Source organism: Crocuta crocuta, unplaced genomic scaffold, assembly GCF_008692635.1.
Source record: "Crocuta crocuta isolate KB4526 unplaced genomic scaffold, BGI_CrCroc_1.0 scaffold25, whole genome shotgun sequence".
Lineage (NCBI taxonomy): Eukaryota > Metazoa > Chordata > Mammalia > Carnivora > Hyaenidae > Crocuta > Crocuta crocuta.
In genome coordinates, this window is record NW_027532015.1 from 3,820,726 (window position 1) to 3,833,781 (window position 13,056).

A 13,056-nucleotide genomic window follows, 5' to 3' on the forward strand; every position below is an offset into this window, starting at 1 on the left:
TTTGTCTTACATTAAAATTTGTCTTATACACCTCCTTTTAGTATTCAAATGGTGACCTTTTCCATCCCATTATTTTTAGCCTCTCTATTTCCAATAGATGAACAATTGAATCCTTTGTCTCTATTATGATTATTGATATACTTAGATTCGCTTCTACATCTTCCTTTGTGTTTTCTGTTTGCTATTCTTCTCTTTTCATGTCTTCTGTTGGTGTTAATAAAGATTTTAATAGTACCTCTTGCCTGTCCTATGCTGCTTTAGAATTAAAGATTGCATTTTCATTATTTTCATGAATACCTTTACATTTCTAATCTTCTGAGAATTCTTTTCCCCAAATATATGGTTCTGATAGCTTTACATACAATAACAATGTAACTTAAGATACTTTCGTTATATAGGAGGCTTTGAAGAGGAGAGAAGAATTTTAAAAATTCACTCATATATGGATGGCCAGAAAGATGAGCAGTCACTTAAAATTATTAACATTCAACTTTAACTAGAAAAAGTTTTTTCTAATAAAGTCTGCAGTGACTTTTTATCCCATGGCCTGGTTTATGACACTCCTCTGGGCAGAACTAGAACTCCTACCACTGAGCATGTCCCAAGCCAGTCAGGAGACTGCAGCTGCTGCTCAGGGACCCAATCACTCTTCCGCCGCTAGCACCGGGCAGGCTGAGAGCCCCAATGTTGGTCTCATTGCCTCCCACACCAGCAAAATCTGAAGTAACTTAACTTGTTTATATTCCTTCCAAATCTGGAAGGATCTTAGCACTTTTAATTATCTGTGAAACACCACACACCCATCTTATCAATGCTATCTAATTCAACACTTTTTAACACACCCCAAAAACTTGCGGCACTTAGTATTGAACTCATTTACCAATATCTTTTGATCAGTGGCTATTTTCACTGTTGTTTCCTGTGCTACACCTTCCTTACTTTTCTTCATAATCCATCTTTTAAAAGTGCTTTTACTGAAGTCCGTAAGTGGTAAACTACCTTTCTATGTCAAAGAAGTCTATACAGTGATTGTTTTGCTGGGTATGGAATTCTACTTCGACAATTACTTTCCCTTAGCACTTTGGAGATAATTACTCTACTGTCATCTGGCAGCTATTGCTGCTTATGAGAAATCTGCCATTAGCTTAATTATGTTTCCTTCATTGGTCATTAGCTTTTCGATTTTTCCCTTAGTATCCTCTAGTGTCATTCTAAAGTATTTGGGTGTAAATTTAACTTTGTTTATGCTGGTCAGTATTTGTGGTGCACTTTTAGTCTGAAAAAGCATATCTCTAATTTTAGAATATCCTATCCTTCAATTGCTTCAAATATTTCTTACATACCATGTCACCATCCTCTTTCTCTGGAGCTACTGAATAACTACTGGAATATGACAAGCTCTTTTCCATATCCCCTAACTGTTCCTTAACTAGATACCTACCTGTCTATCTGTCTGTCTGTCTATCTATCTACCTATCTACCTACCTACCTACCTACCTACCTATCATCTTCTATATCTCTGAATTGCATTTTTGATCAGTTCCTCTTACCAACATTTTAATTCATAAATTTTCTCTTTAACTTTACACAGTTTAAAGTTTATTTCATTTCTTAAATTTTTATTTTTAATGACCATATTTTCAAGATTTATAATGAACTCTTTTTTAATATACTCATGCTCTTGTTTCAAAATTTTGTTGTAAAATTTCCTGTTTTTATTAAAGGAAGTTACTCATCCTTATATCTTTTCTTTTAAAAATTTTTTTGAAAACTATTTTATTTATTTCTGAGAGAGAGAGAGAGCACGAACAGGGGAGGGTCAGAGAGAGAGGGAGATGCAGAATCTGAAACAGGCTGCAGTCTCTGAGCTAGCTGTCAGCACAGAGCCTGCTGCGGGGCTCGAACCTACCAACCATGAGATCATGACCTGAGCCGAAGACGGATGCTTAACTGACTGAGCCACCCAGGCGCCACCATCCTTATATCTTTTCAAACATACCAGGCATAATTATTTTTAAGTCTTTTTCAGATTATTCCTTAAAGCCATCTGGAGTGAAGTCATGCTCCAATAGTAGATTTTGCTGCCTGTATCTTTTGGTATTAGATTTTCTTTCATGTCCTCAGGGTGTTTGGCCTGCAGGATCATTTTGGTTGGTTGGCTGGGTGGCTGGTCGGTTGGTTGGTTATGTACAGACATATGTATATTTTTTAATTCCCTGCAGGCTCATTTTGAATGGGAGGTTTGTTCTCATTCTTGCTCTGTCTTTCTTCCCCATCCCCCCATTCCTCCTTTCCCGGTCTCTCTTCTTTCCTCCCTCCCTACTTCTGTCATTCCATAGTAGTTTTGTAGTTACTACCATCTGAACTCCTTAGCACTTAGCCTAGAAGCAGGTCATACTTGTACTTCTCATCTTATGGGAACAATAGGGATATTGCAGATCTCGTTATCAAGCAGAAAGAATTGGTTCACTTCCTATTTGCGAAGCTGCAGCTTCGTTTTCCCATCTGCCTATAAACTCTTAACATGGCCATACTTCCAGCAACACGTCAGCAAGTCATTTTGTTCAGCTTCCTTTGCTTGATGGAAGGGGAAGCGTGGCTTCCCGTCTCAGGCCCTGGCTTAAATCTCTGACCTCGTTCTGGTCCCATCTTGACAGGGAGTGCGTTTGGTCTCCTTTACTTTTCAGGAGCCCAACTGCTGGCTGTCCTTGCCTGATTCTGGATCAGAGCCCAGCTGGCCTGCAGCTTGACCACTGCTCACTACTCTGGTATTGTTCCAGGCATGGGCAAGATCGTCTTACTTTTTAACTTGGTAAATACTTTGAATTTCCTTATTTTAGTGCCTTATCATTGTGATGTGTTTAGGGACAAGGGAGTGTGAAATCATTATACCATCTTGATTGGGGTTCCAGTATGGGCTACTCATGGGTTGTTTTTTTTTTCCCCCTCCAGGGAAATTTACCAGAAAAGAATAATGAATACAGAGGTATGGGCAATCTCAAGTACGTATAGTGCAACTTGTTAAGTCAGAGGAAAGAAGCTTGGTAAAATGTTAAGTCTGTGCCAAAGCAAGACCACATGTTTATTAAAATGTGATCATTTCTATTCATGAGTATGTTCAAGAGAATAAGGTCAATATACAGTTTCAGCCAGACATCAAACAGTGTGATTTACAAGGATTCTTCTCACAGACCTTGTGAGATATTAATATGTCACAGTAGGGTCTTTATTATTACACTGTTGCTTTTAATCTTTTAATTGCTTCAGGTGTGTTGCCAAAGTTCCCATACTTGAAGTACGCTGTGAATACAAAAAGATATAATATTTGTTCTCTATGTACATATATATATTTTATTAGTAGTATAGAGTTTCTAAACTTCTGGAAGCAAAGCTTCATGTATTCTCTCTGCATTATGGTACCCACACAGAGCCAGGCAGGTGCTCTCTTATAGCTCATAAAAGTGCCTTTGAAGATAATGAAATTTTAATTTGAATCGTGCAATGCCCAGCAAATCACCAAGGGAAGCTGATAAGAGCTTTCAGAAGATGGTACTGTTTTTCAATAAACAACATCATAAAAAGTTCACCAATAGTGTGAAATCCAGAATACAAGTATTTTAAACAAGAAGTGCTTAAATGATACTGTAGATAAGGATATATTATTATGGATGCTTTTTTTAGTAGACATCTGTATGACTGAAATGCTATTAAATGACCTATAACCCTCTTCCCTGCTAGGAAAAGTGCATTCAGATGTGGACTCCACTTAGAGGTATAAGGACTTTGAGATTTTGTTATAGTTTCCAAGGCCCAGAAAGAGCCATGTGGATGGACCTTTGCCACGAGCAGCTCTGCTATGAGCTCTGGAAGTGCTCTCTTGGTGAACCAGGTGCACACTGGCCTCCTGAGCCCAGGGCTCTTCTGCCTGGTGCATTCAGTCCAGAGCATGGGTGGCCGCAGCCCTTCCAGAAGAAGGCTACACTGATTATATTTGGAAGCTCAGAGTCAATGGGACTATCGGTCATTCTAATACGACTAATACTGAGGTGCTGATCAAACCCTTAAAGTAAGCAGGAGGTCTGGTCTATGGAGAGACCCAACCCCTCCCTCCTACTTGGCCACAGAAAAAATAGACAGGTCATCATTCTGAGGATTTTCTATAGGTAGTATGATGTTCCAACGGATTGCCAGTGGTCCTATTGTGTTGACAATTTTACCATTCTAGATCTTAAAACCATGGAAATGCATTTTAACTTTTGACTGCTCTCTATGTAACACCAGAAGAAAAAGATGCTGACAAAGCACAGGCCAGAGATCAGAAGAACCACTGCAGATTTTACTTAAAAGTTGAATTATGAATTGAAGAGAAACATATCATTCGACTCAAGTCTGTTCATTTCGCCCGTTAAAAGAAGCCCAAAGAAGGCTTAAGTGTCAACATGGTCGAGTATTTCCTAGAGACTGTATGTACCGACCAGAAAGCTCAGGCTCACACAGATCGTCTCAACCACCATGAAACTCTGAATGTAAGAATGGCACGAATCCCTGAGAGACCAAGCATGTTCTTCAAGCATTTTATAGCATAAAAGTTATTTATGACCCATTTGGGCCACACAAGTTTTTAAAAACCACAGAAATGGTCTCAAATTCACAGAATTTGGATGATTTTGCCTTCCCAGCTGAAGAGCTTCAGAATTCCTTTCCCTTTCTTTCACGTCCAGTGCTCTCATCGTTTTGGCCTAACACACCAAAACAAACCGCCAAAGTCACACTTTCAACTTCTGGTTACCTGGGGCATAAACTGCATGTCTGTGGATTTTCTAGGTCCACAGTCTCTCTTCCTAGTCCCATCTCAGGATCCATAACGGGTTTAAAAAGGAGAAATTGAATTTATGCACCCAGCATAGAAGCACCCAAATATATAAAACAATTAATAATACACATAAAGGAACTAATAGATAATGATACATTAAAATATCTATCCTCGGGTCCTCGTTTCCAAGATGACCAAGAAAAGACGGAATAATGGTCATGCCAAAAAGGGCCGCGGCCACGTGCAGCCTATTCGCTGCACCAACTGCGCCCGTTGCGTGCCCAAGGACAAGGCTATTAAGAAGTTCGTTATTCGGAACATAGTGGAGGCCGCCGCGGTCAGGGACATTTCTGAGGCGAGTGTCTTCGATGCCTATGTGCTTCCCAAGCTGTATGTGAAACTACATTACTGTGTGAGTTGTGCCATTCACAGCAAGGTAGTCAGGAATCGCTCTCGTGAAGCACGGAAGGATCGAACACCGCCACCCTGATTTAGACCTGCTGGTGCTGCCCCACGACCTCCACCAAAGCCCATGTAAAGAGCGAAGTCCTTACAAATTGAAGAAAAACTGTTCTCTGGAAAAAACAACAACAATAAAACAGAGATTATACTTTAAATAAAATAAAATAAAATAAAATATCTATAAAGTGGGGGGGACTTTAACACCCCACTTACATCAGTGGACAGATCATCTAAACAGAAAGTAAGGGACCATGAGATACAGCTGTGAATGACACAGGGGACCTGTGGACTTAACAGTTATATTCAGAAAATTCCCCCTAAAACAGGAGGATACGCATTCTTTTCAAGAGCACATGGAACATTATCCAGAACAGATCACATAGTAGGTCGCAAAACAGGCCTCAACAACAACGAAGATTAAAATCATGCCATCACCTTTTCTGTCCACAGCAGACAGAAAAGACTGTCTGAAAAGACTGTGAAACTAGAAGTCAAGCACAAGAAAACATATGGAAAGACCACAAACACATAGGGGTTAAACACGCTACTAAACAATGAATGGTCAATCAAAAAATCAAAGAAGAAATTAAAAAAATAGATGGAAACCAATGAAAATGAAAACACAATGGTCCAAAACCTTTGAGATGCAGCAAGATGGAAGTTTATAGCAACACATGTCTATCTCAAGAAGCAAGAAAATCTCAAATAAACAACCTAACCTTATACCTAAAGGAGCTAGAAAAAGAACAACAAACAAAGCCTAAAGCCAGCAGAAGGAAGGAAATAATAAAGATTAGAGCTGAAATAAGTGATACAGAAACTAAAAAAAACCAACAGAACAAATCAATGAAATCAGAAACTCGTTCTTTGATAAAAATGAATAAAATCTATAAATCTATAGCCAGACTTACCAAAAAGAAAACAGAAAGGACCCAAATGAATAAAATAACAAATGAGAAGGGAGAAATAACCAACACCGCAGAAAAACAAACAATTTTAAGAGAATGTTATGAAAAACTGTATTCCAACAAACTGGACAACCTAGAAGAAATGGATAAATTTCTAGAAACATAAATTACCAAAACTGAAACAGGAAGAAATACGAAACTTGAACAGACTAATAACCAGCAAAGAAACTGAATCAGTAATCAAAAACCTCCCAACAAACAAAAGCCGAGGACCAGAGGGGTTCACAGGTGAATTCTACCAAACATTTATTATTATTTTTTTTAATTAAAAAATGTTTAGGGATACCTGGGGAGCTCAGTTGGTTAAGCATCTGACTTCAGCTCAGGTCACAATCGCACAGTTCGTGAGTTCAAGCCCTGTGTCGGGCTCACTGCTGTCAGCACAGAGCCTGCTTTGGATCCTCTGTCCATCTCCCTCTCTCTGCCCCTCCCCTGCTCTCTTGCTCTCTCTCAAAAATAGACAAACATTAAAATTTTTTTAATGTTTATTTATTTATCATGAGAGAATGAGAGGGAGAGCACATGCAATTGTGGGAAGGGCAGAGAGAGAGAGGGAGACATGTATATACACACAATGGTTACTCAACCCATAAAAAAGAGTGAAATCTTGCCATTTTCAATGACATGGGTGGAGCTAATAAGTTGGTCAGAGAAAGACAAATACCATATGATTTCACTCATATGTGGAATTTAAGAAACCAAACACACGAGCAAAGAGGAAAAAAAAAGAGAGAGAGGGAGAGACAATCCAAGAAACAGATGCCTAACTACAGAGAACAAACTGATGGTTACCAGAGGGGAGGTGGGTGGGGGATGGGTGAAATAGGTGACGGGATTCAGAAGTAGACCTGTTGTGATGAGCACTGGGTATTATATGGAAGTGTTGAATCAGTATATTGTATACCTGAAGCTAATATTACATTGTATGTTAACTAATCAGAATTTAAATAAAAACTTAAAAATAATAAAAGAGATTGAAACTAAATGGAATGATTACTTTAGATTAACTGGGAATTTCAGTTTCTTAACAGCCTATTGTCATGAGTGACTAAGAATTGTCTGTGACAGAGATTCACAGACTAGTTTCTCTTCTATGAATATGTGAAATTTTCCATAATGTATATTAAAGAGCAAACAAAAAAATTCCTACCAAAATGCACTGAGTATAGGTTTGTCTCCAGCCACACAACCTCAATTTTTTTTTCTGCCTTCTTTTTTTCCCTGGGCCTTTTTTTTTTTTTTTTTAAGATTTTGCCCTTAAGTAAACTCCATGGGGCTTGAACTTACAGCCCAAAGATCAAGAGTCGCACAGACTAAGCCAGCCAGGCACCCTGGGCCTCCTTTTTTATAGTTCGTTTGTTCATTTGTTCTTTATTCATTCATTCGCTCACTCACATTTGATCTTTTTATCCCCACTGTGACCTTCTTGTCTGTTTTCCAGTGGTCTTTACAAATCCTCAGACTTTCGCCTTTCTGATTTTTCCATCTCAAGTTTATCTGGAGACCTCATTTCTGACCCTGTCATTGGCTCTGCTTCTTGGATTCCTCTGCTCTAGAATGAAATACAACAGCCTAGAATGCAAGACAGAAAGCTACAGTCCTTTTAGGATGCCGGTTATTGGGATTTCTCTTCCATCTCCTTTATCGGCTGTTCTCTTGTGTATTTATTATGCGCAGCTATGTTTAAGGGTATGGCATTCAGCAAATCAATGTAAACCCTGATTATTATCCTGTAAGGTCTGTGCTATAATAGTTTTCTCTTATTGCCCTTTTCTTTCTCTGTTTGATGTTCTCTCCCCTTTTAAAATTTATTATCTGCCCATGGAGCAGACTAGCACTCTATAAATACTAAAAAAAATTCAAATTACTCTAATAATTTCTACATATGTAAGGATAACATTTTTGAAATGAAGAACTATTAAAACAGCATTTCAACATTGCTTTTACCAGGCTCCGAATATATGCTGGCACTATGCTATATACAGTCACTTCCCCTCCCCACTGCCCAGGGATTCATGGTCTAGAGCAGAGCTGGCAAACATCCATGCCCACAAGTGCCTGTCAGGTAGCATGAATGCAAGAGTGGGGCCCTCTGCCTGCTTATACTGCCTGAATGGAGAAACCTAGAAACAACTGGGAAAACATATTCCCTGTGGTCAGGGGGCTGGTGCTGCCCAGCTCAAGCCCATCACTGCTACGTGGGATCTGTGTCAGGATGGCCTGATGTGATTTTTCAAGAGAAGCTAGAAATTTGGATTTTTGTGTGAACTCCGTAAATGTTAGTGCCCAAAGGAAATAAAAACTGTGACTGACACAAAACATGTCTGCAGCTCAAATATGACCTACGAGGAACCAATTTATGTTCCACTGTCTTTAGCCACAGCTATTTCAAAATTGGGCATAACTCTGAAAAAATGTGCGATCTAATAATTTTCTGTACTATGTTTCTGACAAGAATAGCATTGGTATCTCAAGGACAAGTGGGTTTGTAAGGAGGCCAGACCAGGAAAGAGCTAGCTATGCGGTGGGGTAGAAAACACTGGATTTGCCATCAGACGATTTGGGTTTGAGTCCTGGCCTCTCATTCTTATTAACTGGCTGGATTACAGTGGACAGGTTTCTTCACCTTTCAGAGCATCAGTTTCCTCACCTACAACGGAAGGGTGGGTCTACTTATTTCACAGGATGGCTGCAGGGATGGAAGGAAATGTGCGGGGAAACACCTCATAAACTACAGGCAGAGTCTGGGCATGAATCGGCAGTTTGGTCTTGGAAGGCACAGATTAAGGGCTATGAAGGATTCAGCAACACTGGCTATGACGGTCACAGAAAGGCAAGGGCTTGTCTGTTCAACTCACCCCTGGAAAGAAAACTATGCCCTTACAAGTACTAGGAGAGTAGGGCAAAACCTAAAATAAAAAAAAAAAAAAAAAAGCCGGGGGGGGGGGGGNGTGGGGACAGGAAAGACAGCTGTGCTTTAAAGGGAGCATGGGTTCCTTTTTGAAAAAAATGTACTCAAACTATAAATCCCACAATGAAACCCTTCACTGAGGAAGTGGTGAATATCCATCTGGTGGGTTCTTTGTAGCAAATTTTAAATCACAGGTTGGCTTCCTACTCTTGGGATATTTTTAAACCACCAACTTACCCCTCCACCCTTAAGTTAAAGAATAAGAATTCATGTTAATATCAGCCCAAGAAAAGCACCATCGGAGGAGATCACAATGCAAGAATGCTTTTATTAATCCCAAAACTAAATATAGATGATTTTGGATTTTGGGGTGTTTTCAATGATCAGTACCAACAGTCTCTTTTATGAAGGTGGATAAAAGGTGGTTTTTTCAATAAATCACAAATCTTTCATTAGGAGAGTGGAAATTTTCACTATGGGGTTATTACTGGTTTCACTCTTTTTTTCTTTTCTTCAATTTTTAATGTTTATTTTTTGAGAAAGAGAGAGACAGACTGCGAGTGAGGGAGGGACAGAGAGAGAAGGAGACCCAGAATCTGGAGCAGCCTGCAGGCTCTGAGCTATCAGCACAGAGCCCGATACAGGGCTCGAACCCACAAACTGCACGATCATGACCTGAGCCGAAGTCTGAAGCTCAACTGACCGAGCCACCCAGGGACCCCCTGGTTTCACTCTTTAGGTAACCACAGAACTGTAAATTCTCTGCTTCTTAACTTTTAGCACTAAGGGCGAGATTAGTTTCTCAAAGGCTACGGATGCTGGTTTGATTTAAGAAGCAGAGAAAAAGAAGAAAATGATTGATGTAAAACAAGGTGTTTTTTTCCCCAAAGCAGTAACCAAAATTTTAGAAAGTCCCAGTGAATAATTCTTGATAGTCCTAGACCCTAGAGAGCCAAGATCTTCCTACCTGCAGTCCAAGGCCATTTCCTTTTAGAAAGAATCTATATTTGGCAGGAGATAGAGTCTACTCAGTCTTGTAGAAGGTGGAGGAGAAACTCAATTCTTACTCCATATTCTTGTCCTGGATTTGTTAAGTCTAAATCTATTTTATTGGCAATCAGCATCTGGGGCTTAAAGATGCTAATTGATCTGGAAACAAATGCGCTGAAAAACAAATATTATCCTAGGTGTTTCTCCTTGTCAGCAGGATTGGGAAAAGCAGGTGGCTATTAACCTGGAAAACAGAGGACCCACCTCAAAGGGGTCTGAGGCTATGACTTATTACAATATGATATTTTTTGTAATCCTAAGTATATTATTTTGTGCATTTAAAAACATTCTAAGAAGAGGTCTATAGGCTTTGCCGGACTGAAGGAGGTGAAGACCTCTCTGTCCTGGCTATTTATTCTTGACCAGGAGTATTGTGTCTCTGCCATCAGATGTATTTTTGGGCTTGTATTACAGCATTGGGCAATTTAAAAATGTCAACAGATTATTTATAACTGAGATTTTTAAAAATTCTCCCTTAAAAGCTTGGGTAAAACTTCCATTTCAAAGAGTTGGATCAGAGACTACAATAACCAGCAACACAATTTTTACGCAAACACAGTCCCCTGGGGGATTCAAATGCCTAAAAGAATTTATTTGCCATTTAATCTTGCAGAGTGGTTCATAACGTGTGGTCCGTATATCCTCAATGGGACTCTGAGACCCTTTTAGGGGGCCACAAGATCAAAATGATTTTCGTAATAATATTAAGGCATTATTTGTCTTTTTAATGGTGTCAACATTTGCACTAGCATGTGCCAAAACTGTGGCGGTAAATGGCTGGCTCATTAATATGAATAGAGACAGTGGACCTTAATTGAGACAGTGGACCTTACCTTACAGTAAGGGGCATAATGGTATTCACCACTGCAAACACTTGCAACAAAAACTTTTTTTTTTTTTACTTAAGAATGTCCTCAACAGAGCAGTAAAAATTAGTGATTGTACTAAATCTCAACCCTTGAGCACACATCTCTTTAAACTCTGTGAAGGGATAGAAGTTAGCATTAAGCGCTGCTGCTACTGACCTCTAGGAAGTTTGGTGTAGTCTAAGGACCCACTTGCCAGATCAACGTGCTTAAGTGTATAAAATAAAGCATATAGGATTAGAAATACTAAATTATTTTGATAAATTAAAAATACTGCATTATTTTGATAAGTAATAGTAGGTTATATATATATTTGCTTATTTAATGTATTAAATAACAAGATTTCTCAGTGGGTCTAATATCTATCATAATATCGACACAAGTATTATGGCAGTATGAATCATTATTTTGAGATAGATCCAATAATAGCAACTGATATAAGTACCTAAATTCTAGACTAATGACATTAAGGTAATGCTAGTGCTATAGTTTGTTGCCTACATTCAAAAATGAAGGAAGGGGCATCTGGGTGGCTCAGCTGGTTCAGTGTTCAACTCTTGATTTCAGCTCAGGTTGTGATCTCATGGTCATGAGATCGAGCCCTGCCCAGTGCACAGCCTGCTTAGGATTCTCTCTCTCCCCCTCTCTGCCTCTCCTCTGCTCTTGTGCACACGCGATCGTACGTGCTCGCGCTCTCTCTCTCTCTCAAAATAAATAAATATACATTTTTTTTTAAAATGAAGGAAATCTGAGCTGGTGAAAATAAAGATGTACCTTTTTCCTCTACTGGAGCTCACAGACTTTCCTAGAATTTATCCATGGACCATTATCACTATGTGAAATACTATATATATTATTTGTGTATTTGGTTGGTTGCCATCGGTTCACCTCACTAGGATATCAGCTCCGAGAGAGACAGATTTTTGTCTCATTCACTGCTGTCTCTGGGCTTAGAAGAGTATCCAGGCCCGAGGAGATGCTCAGCTAATATTTCTCAAGTGAATGAGAAAGTACTGGCAGCTTCTAGGTCCTGCTGAGTCTCTGGGCTTGGAAGAGTATCCAGCCCCGAGGAGATGCTCAGCTAGTGTTTCTCGAGTGAATGAGAAAGTACTGGCAGCTTCTAGGTCCTGCTGAGTCTACTTAGCAAGCTCTTTCCTCTTTCCATTTCTAGTTGACACTCTTGACAGAATATCACTAAGGACTTCAGTATTTGTGCCTTACAAATATTATGGTTCGCAGCTAGTCTCATTATTCAATCAAAATTGTTTTAGAAAGAGGTCGTCACTTTAAAAGAATGTCTCAATCAATAAATAGCCTCTTGGCAACATTCCGAGGGTCTGGGGATGGTCTCTTCCCTACTGGCTTCCACAAAAAGAAGCCCAAGGAAACAATAATTTGCAGAATCTTCTGCAAATTCCCTGAAGGAAAGCTTCTGTGGGCTGAGATGGAAAGTATGAATCTGAAAGGATGAATATCTGGGATTGTAGTTTTATCCATGAAAACACTCTGGTGTCATGTGAGAGAGGTCAAATAGCTACATGGAAACCCACCATCCAGCCAACTTATCAGTGAAACGTTTTCTTTGGCTTCTCGATTTTAATACACTGATTTGCTTACCCATTTAATTTTAAGAGAAAGAAAGATCTCATCTGTGTCAAACTTTAGTCTTCCTCTTCAATTATTTTTATTTACTACAAAATCAATATTTTGTTCATGATAGAATATATAGTTAAGCAAAGTGAGGAAAATAAAGAGCAACCATGAATCTGTTACACAAATATAAATATTTTAAAATAAAAGATGTAAAGATTATAAAATATAATAAAGAGAAAAATATAGAAAACATATAAAAATAAAGAAAAAAGGCATAGCCCTTTTTAGTATTAAAAAAAAATTATGTTTATTTCTGAGAGACAAAGACAGAGCTGGAGCGAGCAGGGGAGGGGCAGAGAGAGAGGGAGACACAGAATCTGAGCTGTCAGCACA

General features: G+C 39.1%; 1 protein-coding gene and 1 pseudogene across 1 annotated transcript in view; one reads left to right on the plus strand and one right to left on the minus strand.

Annotated features, from left to right (window-relative positions):
* UST (uronyl 2-sulfotransferase) overlaps positions 1-13,056 on the minus strand; it is a 296,705-nt gene that overhangs the window by 64,379 nt on the left and 219,270 nt on the right. Inside the window, exon 8 of the mRNA XM_077776157.1 lies at positions 4,969-5,201. Within this exon, the coding sequence (XP_077632283.1) occupies positions 4,969-5,201 (233 nt within the window). The remainder of the gene's footprint in view (positions 1-4,968; positions 5,202-13,056) is intronic.
* Positions 4,998-5,401, plus strand: LOC144241473 (small ribosomal subunit protein eS26 pseudogene; annotated as a pseudogene).